General features: G+C 58.0%; 1 protein-coding gene across 1 annotated transcript; it reads right to left on the bottom strand.

Moving 5' to 3' along the window:
* Nucleotides 1–979: 979 nt before the first annotated feature.
* Nucleotides 980–8,148, bottom strand: STX4 (syntaxin 4). The gene is made up of 10 exons (XM_077273882.1): nt 7,860–8,148; nt 5,560–5,658; nt 5,387–5,486; nt 4,943–5,017; nt 3,912–3,979; nt 3,716–3,824; nt 3,519–3,592; nt 2,229–2,366; nt 2,013–2,123; nt 980–1,937 (listed from the first exon to the last, which is right to left on the bottom strand). Exons 1-10 carry the CDS (start codon nt 7,887–7,889, stop codon nt 1,857–1,859), a joined length of 885 nt encoding a protein of 294 aa, XP_077129997.1. The 5' UTR covers nt 7,890–8,148; the 3' UTR covers nt 980–1,856.
* Between the last annotated feature and the right edge of the window lie 2,578 nt (nt 8,149–10,726).

Genomic DNA, 10,726 nt, shown 5'->3' with positions numbered 1-10,726 from the left:
CTCCTCTCTGCCCGTCACCGTGCTGCTGTCACCTCAGTCTCCTCTCTGCCCGTCACTGTGCTGCTGTCACCTCAGTCTCCTCTCTGCCCGTCACTGTGCTGCTGTCACCTGTCTCCTCTCTGCCCGTCACTGTGCTGCTGTCACCTCAGTCTCCTCTCTGCCCGTCACTGTGCTGCTGTCACCTCAGTCTCCTCTCTGCCCGTCACTGTGCTGCTGTCACCTCAGTCTCCTCTCTGCCCGTCACTGTGCTGCTGTCACCTCTCTGCCCGTCACTGTGCTGCTGTCACCTCAGTCTCCTCTCTGCCCGTCACTGTGCTGCTGTCACCTCAGTCTCCTCTCTGCCCGTCACTGTGCTGCTGTCACCTCAGTCTCCTCTCTGCCCGTCACTGTGCTGCTGTCACCTCAGTCTCCTCTCTGCCCGTCACTGTGCTGCTGTCACCTCAGTCTCCTCTCAGTCGGTCACTGTTCTGCTGTCACCTCAGTCTCCTCTCTGCCCGTCACTGTGCTGCTGTCACCTCAGTTTCCTCTCTGCCCGTCACCGTGCTGCTGTCACCTCAGTCTCTTCCTTGGCTCTCTGCAGCATGTACACGCCTGGCATCCTGCGCAGGATCGGAGACCTTCCCCTGAGAGCGGATGGTCATATCTGCAGCAGGTCAGGGGTTCTCTCCATGTTACATGACACCGGTCTGTGCTCAGATACGAGTCAGGACATAAGACGCAGGAGAACCACGAGCTGAGCCCCATGTAATCACGGGTACAAGGCCCTGGTGGTCTAGGGTAATTCCACTCTTGGGTGGTCCCCGGTTCCCACTTCCACCAGGCCTTGGTACTTACTATTCTCATCCAGTGAAAGACATTCAACAGCATCAGGTGAGTGAAGTTTCACTTTGTCGTCACAAGCACTTACCGCCAGACGCCATCTTGAATAAACGGACTTACTGATTGTTCCGCCGGGTATTTCACAGCAGACAAGCAGATATTACATATTAATAGTTTATTTAATACAAGATCGTTATAAAAAAAAAAAAGAAACACTGAATGGAGCGGTCAGTGTGAGCTCCACGGACATGAGAAACCTCCAGCATTATAGGAGCCAGGACAGTCCATGAGCACGCAGCACCGAAATGCACCCTCACCTCGCCGGCATGGCTGACATCGGGGGTCATTACAAGAACAAAGTGCAAGCTCCTCCCTGGTGACTGGTCCGGACACAGCCAGAGCTGCATTCACAATTCTGCCGCAGTGCGAGATGTAGTGTTTAATCCAGTAATGGGACGTAGGACACTACAGTTCCCAGAGGGCCGTGCGTCCTGGCGTCTCGGGGTGTGGACGGTGCTGACAGATACCAAGCAGCTACCAGCAAAATGGTGTCTGGAGCTGCGGCAGTGACCGGACCGTGACTGACCGTTACGTGGATTTAACCTGTAAAATACCGTATAAAAGTGAAGCCGCTCGTTACATAAATTACGCCAAGAATTAAAAAAAGAACAAGAGACAGCGACTGAGCGCCACCTTATCCCCCGCACAATGTCATGGAGGCCCTGGCACCAGCAGGGGGCAGTGCATGGACCTGAGAGCACTCGCCAGGGCCGGGCTATGTACAGTGATGGAGGCAGCACCGCTCGCACACGCAGACTGACATCTATAATGGTAAAGTATAAGGCACACTCGGAAATCGCACACAGTGTCGGTGGTCGGTCACCACGGGAGGTCAGTTACCCTCCCCGAGCCCCAGCAGAGACCACCGGGCCTGTACTCAGAAGCTACGCTGTGTCCCCCGCGGGGAGCAGGATGGCATCGCTGCGTGATACAGGTATATATGGGGTGGGGGGCACAGGGGTCCTCGTCTGCTCCTCTCAGGTCGTCAGGGACACCGTGATGATGAGGACGACGACAATGATGAAGATGGCCAAGCAGATGGCGATGTAGACTTTTTTCTGCAGAGAGAAGAGACGGCTGTGTAAAATGCGCCGGGCACAGGTCATACGGCACAGGTCGTCTCCGGGTCTCACCTTCCGCGCCTTCTGTCTGTTGTCCACCGCCTGGTCCAGCTGTTTCTTGGCTTTTTCCACATAATCCGTAGAATGTAAAATATTCTTCTCGATGCTGTTTATCGTCTCCCCCTGAGATGGAACAAAAGTCAGGACAAGGTATGAGGACACGGGCAGCAGAGCCCGGGAGGACTCAACCATTCACAACCACCATCCCTACATAATCCAGCCTCATACCTGCGCCTCCACCTCCATGGCGAGGTACATGAACATATCGTGAAGTTCCACAATGCTCTTCTCCAGCTTCAGGATCTCCTCGTGCCGAGCTTCGATTTCATTCAGGGCCTGTTTAGTGACCTGTGTGTCCTTCAGGATCTGCACAAAGAAACCCATCGGTCACACAGTGGTGTCCTACTACCAACATCCCAAATTACCTCCAGTGCGCAGGCATCGTACACTAACCCGGGCCCATCTTCCCCATCACAACACTCGCCCTCTTACATGCAAGCACCATCCTGCACCAATGCCCAACACTTCCTCCAACAATTACCAATACTTTCTCCGACCGCCGCAACTTTCACCAATCCCCAATGCTTCCTCTAGCCCCACATGTCTCTCCCAACCCCCAACACCACCTCATTCTCCACCAATGCAAAATTCTCCCTCCTGCAGCCACATCCTAAACCAACGCCCAACCCTCCCACATCTGCCATCAACCCCCCACGCTCCATCATCCACTCCCAACACTCCCTCATCCTCCACCAACACCCAACTCTCCCTCCTCCTCCTCCACCAATGCTTCCTCATCCACCACCAATGCCCCAAACTCCCTCATCCACCACCAATGCTCCCTCATCCGCCACCAATCCCCAACGCTCCCTTATCCACCACCAACATTTCTTCATCCGCCACACTCCCTCATCCTCCACCAATGCACAAAGCTCACTCCTGCGGCCGCATCCTCCACCAACGCTTCCTCATCCACCATCAAACCCCACACTCCCTCATCCACTCCCAACACTCCCTCATCCTCCACCAACTCTCCTTCCTCAACCACCAATGCCCCAAACGCCCTCATCCACCCCAGACACACCTCATCCGCCACCAACGCTCCCTCATCCACCACCAATCCCCAATGCTCCCTCATTCTCCAACGCCCATCGCTCCCTCATTAGCCCCAAAGCTCCCTCATCTGCCACCAATGCCCAACGCTCCCTCATCCGCCACCAATGCCCAACGCTCCCTCATCCGCCACCAATGCCCAACGCTCCCTCATCCGCCACCAATGCCCAACGCTCCCTCATCCGCCACCAATGCCCAAAGCTCCCTCATCCGCCCAATGATCCCTCATCCTCCACCAGCCACTCACTCCCCCCAGTACCCATCAACACTCCCTTCAGCTCCCATATCCTCCAATCACCATCACTCGCTATGGCTCCCACATCCTCCATGTAAGACTGACACCAACCACAGCCTCCCACAATCCTCCCAGTTCTGTTGATTGCTCACAATCGCACCGCCTCTTACATTGCAGGTGAACACGTCCGTCTGTCCACTCTCCAGCATCTCTTCAAACTGCTCGTCTGTGACACTGTGGCCGGCTGTGAAGGAACAACAGGAAGGTAAATGGCGTCCTCCACCTGTCACAGTACAGGCCCCTGACAGGTGCATGAATGTTCAGGCAGGACTACTACCCCCAGTGTACAGCAGGAGTGGGAACATACTGATCTGGAGCTGCCGCTTGATCCTATTCACATTGTTGTCTCTGTACTGCGTCTGCACCATGTTACACTGGTTTAGGATTTCGAAGAATTGCTGAGAGAGGACGGAGTGCTGCAAGACAAGACGTTCTGATAAATGAACCTGAGCGCAGGGGTGAAGACCCCACACAACCTCCACGAAGGGTCATTAGGACGATACCTGAGTCTTCTTCATCCGCAGGTGCACCGACTTCCTCACCTCCTCCTCATCGTCCTTTATCTCAATGACTGTAATGACAGAGGAACCAAGGTGAGACGGCGACAGGTGAAGGACTCCCACCCACCACAGGCACCAGGACCTAACAACCAGCCTAAATCCTCCACAAAACACCCGGACCTTCACAACCTAAGTCCTGACATGGACCACAAGCATGAAGTCATCACCCCCATAGCAGGCCCCGATCACCAGCCCTAACCATCTCACCACTGGGACTCATGCGCTAGTCTGCGTCGTCCCCCCAAGTGCCAGACCAAACTCCTCCACCATGGGACCCCAAGTGCCAGGCCCAACTACTCCACCCCGGGCCTCTCAAAATGCCATCCTTAACTCATCCACCACGGGCCCCCCCCCAAGCGCAAGCCCCAACCCCCAACTCCTAAATCACGCCCCCCCCCCCCCCCCCCCAAGTACCAGCCCAAACTCCTCCACCATGGGCCCCCCCAAGTGCCAGCCCAAACTCCTCCACCATGGGCCCCCCCAAGTGCCAGCCCAAACTCCTCCACCATGGGCCCCCCTCAAGTGTCAGCCCAAACTCCTCCACCATGGGCCCCAAGAGCAAGCCCAAACTCCTCCACCGTGGGCCTCCCCCCCAAGTGCCAGCCCAAACTCCTCCAGCCCGGGCCCCCCAAGCGCCAGGCCCAACTCCTGCACCCGGGCCCCCCAAAATGCCATCCTTAACTCATCCACCACGGGCACCCCCCCCCCCCAAGCGCCAGACCTAACTCCTCTATCCCGTGCCCGCTAACCCCCCCCCCCCCAAGCGCCGGCCCTATGGCCCTCCAAGCACCAGCCCAAACACCTCCACCCCAGGCCCTAAGCAATAAATTCAGGAGGGCTGTAATCCTAACCCTCCACAGGTCTGCCAAGTACCAGCCATTACCTCCCCCAACCAAAGCGCCAACCCCAAGCCCTTAAGCAAAGGCTTTCCCTGCCCCATAAACTCAGACCCCCTATTGTCACAGTGCACTTACGCTGCAGTTTACTCCGAATTTCCTTTGCGAAACGTTTTATCTCTTCCCTCAGAGATTGTAAATCTTTCTTCATATCTGAGAACAGAAAGTAGCACCGAGATTAATGACACCACGAGCCGCCGGCCGCCCAGAGCCGCCGGCCACCCCAGAGCCGCCGGCCGCCCCAGAGCCGCCGGCCGCCCCAGAGCCGCCGGCCGCCCCAGAGCCGCCGGCCGCCCCAGAGCCGCCGGCCACCCCAGAGCCGCCGGCCACCCCAGAGCCGTGGATACGAGCCGTGCAGAGAGTCACCGCGTCACAAGTGCAGTACGATTGTACCGAAATATGGAGAGGGGCAGAGCATGTGATGAGCGCCAGCTGCTGTGCAGAGCTCATGGCCACCGCAGGGGGTGCAGGAGAGGTGGTCGCAGTAGCCGCTGCTCATTTCCTGCCGGCCGCGCCACTTACTCTCATCCGGGAGCGGCTGGCTCAGGATCTTCACCTGACTCGACTCCAGCTCGGCCACTTTGCTGCTCAGGACGCCCATCGATTCCCGAATATCACGAGTCTAAGGAAAGAGACAATGTGGGTGAGGAGAGGCGCCCCCCGCTGGCTACTATGCACATGACACCAGTCAGTACCATCCTGAAGAACTGGTGGTCCGTCTCGGATTCGTCACTGCCGCCATTCGACATCGAGATGAAAACTTTCTGCTCATCGGGCTCAGAGTCACTGTCACCCTGAAACAAGATGGGGGTAAGAACAACGTGACCAGAGAAGGGAAACCCACCGAACACCAGGACACAAGGGGTCCGCAGCCTGAGACTTTCCCCAGGACCCCTTATCACTCGCCTCTTCTTAAGGGGCAGAGCCAGGAGCGCGCAGTCACGCAAGAACAGGGGCAGAGCGCGCTGGGACGTATAGTCCTACAGGGGCAGAGCGCGCTGGGACGTGTGGACCTACAGAGGCAGAGCGCGCTGGGACGTGTGGACCTACAGAGGCAGAGCGCGCTGGGACGTATAGTCCTACAGGGGCAGAGCGCGCTGGGACGTGTAGTCCTACAGAGGCAGAGCGCGCTGGGACGTGTAGTCCTACAGAGGCAGAGCGCGCTGGGACGTATAGTCCTACAGGGGCAGAGCGCGCTGGGACGTGTAGTCCTACAGAGGCAGAGTGCGCTGGGACGTATAGTCCTACAGGGGCAGAGCGCGCTGGGACGTGTAGTCCTACAGAGGCAGAGCGCGCTGGGACGTATAGTCCTACAGGGGCAGAGCGCGCTGGGACGTGTAATCCTACAGAGGCAGAGTGCGCTGGGACATGTAGTCCTACAGAGGCAGAGCGTGCTGGGACGTGTAGTCCTACAGAGGCAGAGCGCGCTGGGACGTATAGTCCTACAGGGGCAGAGCGCGCTGGGACGTCTAATCCTACAGAGGCAGAGTGCGCTGGGACATGTAGTCCTACAGGGGCAGAGCGCTGGGACGTGTAGTCCTACAGGGGCAGAGCGCTGGGACGTGTAGTCCTACAGGGGCAGAGCGCGCTGGGACGTGTAGTCCTACAGGGGCAGAGCGCGCTGGGACGTGTGGTCCTACAGGGGCAGAGCGCGCTGGGACGTGTGGTCCTACAGGGGCAGAGCGCGCTGGGACGTGTGGTCCTACAGGGGCAGAGCGCGCTGGGACGTGTGGTCCTACAGGGGCAGAGCGCGCTGGGACGTGTGGTCCTACAGGGGCAGAGCACGCTGGGACGTGTAGTCCTACAGAGGCAGAGCGCGCTGGGACGTGTAGTCCTACAGAGGCAGAGCGCGCTGGGACGTGTAGTCCTACAGATGCAGAGCGCGCTGGGACGTGTAGTCCTACAGGGGCAGAGCGCGCTGGGACGTGTGGTCCTACAGGGGCAGAGCGCGCTGGGACGTGTGGTCCTACAGGGGCAGAGCACGCTGGGACGTGTAGTCCTACAGAGGCAGAGCGCGCTGGGACGTGTAGTCCTACAGAGGCAGAGCGCGCTGGGACGTGTGGTCCTACAGGGGCAGAGCGCGCTGGGACGTGTAGTCCTACAGAGGCAGAGCGCGCTGGGACGTGTAGTCCTACAGAGGCAGAGCGCGCTGGGACGTGTGGTCCTACAGATGCAGAGCGCGCTGGGACGTGTAGTCCTACAGGGGCAGAGCACGCTGGGACGTGTGGTCCTACAGGGGCAGAGCGCGCTGGGACGTGTGGTCCTACAGGGGCAGAGCGCGCTGGGACGTGTAGTCCTACAGGGGCAGAGCGCGCTGGGACGTGTGGTCCTACAGGGGCAGAGCGCGCTGGGACGTGTGGTCCTACAGGGGCAGAGCACGCTGGGACGTGTAGTCCTACAGAGGCAGAGCGCGCTGGGACGTGTGGTCCTACAGATGCAGAGCGCGCTGGGACGTGTGGTCCTACAGATGCAGAGCGCGCTGGGACGTGTAGTCCTACAGGGGCAGAGCGCGCTGGGACGTGTAGTCCTACAGAGGCAGAGCGCGCTGGGACGTGTAGTCCTACAGGGGCAGAGCACGCTGGGACGTGTAGTCCTACAGAGGCAGAGCGCGCTGGGACGTGTAGTCCTACAGAGGCAGAGCGCGCTGGGACGTGTAGTCCTACAGAGGCAGAGCGCGCTGGGACGTGTAGTCCTACAGAGGCAGAGCGCGCTGGGACGTGTAGTCCTACAGAGGCAGAGCACGCTGGGACGTGTAGTCCTACAGGGGCAGAGCGCGCTGGGACGTGTAGTCCTATAGGGGCAGAGCGCTGGGACGTGTAGTCCTACAGAGGCAGAGCACGCTGGGACGTGTAGTCCTACAGAGGCAGAGCGCTGGGACGTGTAGTCCTACAGAGGCAGAGCGCTGGGACGTGTGGTCCACCAGCCGCAGTGGTCAGTCCGGGCAGCTGTGGAGGCCGCACCCGCTGTCACCCGTCGCCCCCTGCTGGCCACTCACCACGCTCAGCTCCTTGGTCCGGTCCCTCATTCTGCCTCCGGATACACGGTCACTCCTCTCGATCACTTCTCACAACTTTCTCCTACTTCCACTGCTACTGCGCATGCTCTGCCCCGGCCACGCCCACTGCACCCTTCCTGCGACTGAAGAGCCATAGAGGCGAGCGCGGCGCCCGGCGCGGAGGATGCTGGGATACTGGAGGACCGGAGCTGCCGGGTGTCCCGGAGCGGTGTAATGATGGGAGTGCGGGCCGGAACCACTAACGGTGTATAATCAGCTTATATCAGTCCTGTAAAATATAATGTTTTATAGCACAAAAGACTGATGACGTCACCTGACCGCTGAGGGCTGTGATTGGCTGCATTGGTCAGGTGACTGGTCCTAGCCACCTGGTCTGAGCAGCCAATCAGAGGCTGCAGTGGTCAGGTGACTGAGGCATGGCACGTGGAGCCCCCCGGAGCGGTCATTACTGGGAGCGGCAGATGTCCTCGTGTCATAACCGTCCCTGCCGACACGTCTAAGGCCATTGCTTCAATAACACCCCGAGTGTTGTGTGGTGGAGACACCGAGGAGAAAACACCTCCAGGACGAGGCGCGGGGACCGAGGGTCTCTGGTGTCCCCTCACAGGAGCCGCAGTGACCAGCACAAATGGGGGTCACATGACACTGATGGCCCAGCGCCCACCGAGCAGCACAGCGCCCACCGAGCAGCACAGCGCCCACCGAGCAGCACAGCGCCCACCGAGCAGCACAGCCCCCACCGAGCAGCACAGCCCCCACCGAGCAGCACAGCGCCCTGTAGTGGCCGCACTCCGCTACTGCGCAATAGAACGGCAGCTACACCACGCTGTGCTGATCCTGGGGGGCCGGGACTAAGGGCGGGTCATCAGGATCACAGAACCGGAGAGGCCTCCTAATAAACACTGTCCATAGTCCTGTGCTCACAGTCATGGCTAACCAGTACGTGACGCCATCACCCGTCACTGACTCTGCCCTCTACACCCCCATGTACCCCCCATCCAGACTCCTGAGACCCCTCTGCTCCAATCCTGAGTCCTGAGACCCCTCTGCCCCAATCCTGAGTCCTCTGTCCTCTCCACTCCCTATGTACCCCCCATCCAGACTCCTCTGTCCTCTCCACTCCCTATGTACCCCCCATCCAGACTCCTCTGTCCTCTCCACTCTCTATGTACCCCCCATCCAGACTCCTCTGTCCACTCCACTCCCTATGTACCCCCCATCCAGACTCCTCTGTCCTCTCCACTCCCTATGTACCCCCATCCAGACTCCTGAGACCCCTCTGCTCCAATCCAGACTCCTCTGTCCTTCTCTCCACACCCCTATGTACCCTCGACCCAGACTCCTGAGATGCCTCTGCTCCAATTCCAGACTCCTGAGACCCCTCTGCTCCAATCCTGAGTCCTCTCTCCTCTCCACCCCCCCATGTACCTCCCATCCAGACTCCTCTCTCCTCTCCACCCCCTATGTACCCCCCGTCCTGGCTCCTGAGACCCCTCTGCTTCAATCCTGAATCCTCTCTCCTCTCCACCCCCTATGTACCCACCATCCAGACTCCTCTGTCCTCTCCACCCCGCATCCAGACTCCTGTCCTCTCCACCCCCATGTACCCACCATCCAGACTCCTCTCTCCTTTCCACCCCCATGTACCCCACATCCAGACTTTTGAGACCCCTCTGCTCCCATCCAGACTCCTCTGTCCTCTCCACCCCCTATGTACCTCCCATCCAGACTCCTGAGACCCCTCTGCTCTCATCCTGGCTCTTTTGTCCTCATCCTCACTTCTCTGTCCTCCACCAGACTTCTCAAATCTTCTTCAGACCACTCTGTCCTCACATGATGTCTCTGACCCCTACAAACAATACTGACCCATCAAAACCTTTCCATCCTACTCCAGACTCCTCTCTCCTTCCAGGCCCCTTTGCTCCCAGCTTCTCTATCCCATCCCAGCCTCTGTCCCTTTGTCCTTTGTCACCCTCATATTGAGTGCATGTAGAGAAGCCGCGGAGACACCATCACATGTTTCTGAACGCAAGCAATGAATAGCCAGGTCTTTCACCAGGAAGGAACAACCACGGGAAGGGCAGCATCCAATAAAGGAAAACCACCTATGCCAAAACATGGTATCCATCCACAGACAGCTGTTTCGGGGTATTTGCCCCTCATCAGTGTGGAGTAGGAAACTGACTATTAGGAGCAGTGCCTGGTGAAAAGACTATAAACATAAGGGTGAATGACATCCAACACCGCGGCGACACCATCACGTGTTTCTCAACGCAGTGATCCAGAACACTGCCCCATCCCTAAAGGGAAAGTGTTGAGAAACACGTGATGGTGTCTCCGCGGCTTTTCTACATGCATTTGCATATTTCCCATAAGGGATGGGGGCAATGTTCTGGATCACTGCGTTGAGAAACACGTGATGGTGTCTCCGCGGTGTTGGATGTTTTGATCTCCCCGAGGTCATTCATCCTCATGTTTGTACCCTCATATTGAGCACAGAAACATGGCTTCATTATAAATTGTAAATGAAACAAGAGCTAGCACTCTATTTTGACCCCTTGTTTTATGCCCACCCGCTGTGAACAGTTATTGAAGTGGGTTACCTGACGGAGTGCAGACATGGAGTCTGTACACAGAGGAAACCACAGGCATTGTGGTGACACTTTTCTCTCCTGTATAAATAAGTTTTTCTTTGTACCAAGAACTACCAGCAGCCGGGATGGAGCTGCATACCAGGTAAGCATTGGATTTTTTTAGTAACAGGTGTGGGGAAATATTTTCAGCATTGTGGCTTAGACTGCGCATCTATTTACATCAGTTAGTGGATCAGCCCAGAATTAATATCG

The sequence above is a fragment of the Ranitomeya variabilis genome, chromosome 7 (genome assembly GCF_051348905.1).
Source record: "Ranitomeya variabilis isolate aRanVar5 chromosome 7, aRanVar5.hap1, whole genome shotgun sequence".
Lineage (NCBI taxonomy): Eukaryota > Metazoa > Chordata > Amphibia > Anura > Dendrobatidae > Ranitomeya > Ranitomeya variabilis.
The sequence above is the reverse complement of the archived record's forward strand: the minus strand, read 5'-3'. Positions and strand labels throughout refer to the sequence as shown.

Excerpts from the sequence above, each read along its gene's own strand:
- STX4 (XM_077273882.1), bottom strand. The coding sequence starts at position 7,889 with ATGAGGGACCGGACCAAGGAGCTGAGCGTG. Across the intron at positions 5,659-7,859 it reads GGACCAAGGAGCTGAGCGTG|GGTGACAGTGACTCTGAGCC; the intron begins GTGAGTGGCCAG and ends ATCTTGTTTCAG. Across the intron at positions 2,124-2,228 it reads CCATGGAGGTGGAGGCGCAG|GGGGAGACGATAAACAGCAT; the intron begins GTATGAGGCTGG and ends GTTCCATCTCAG.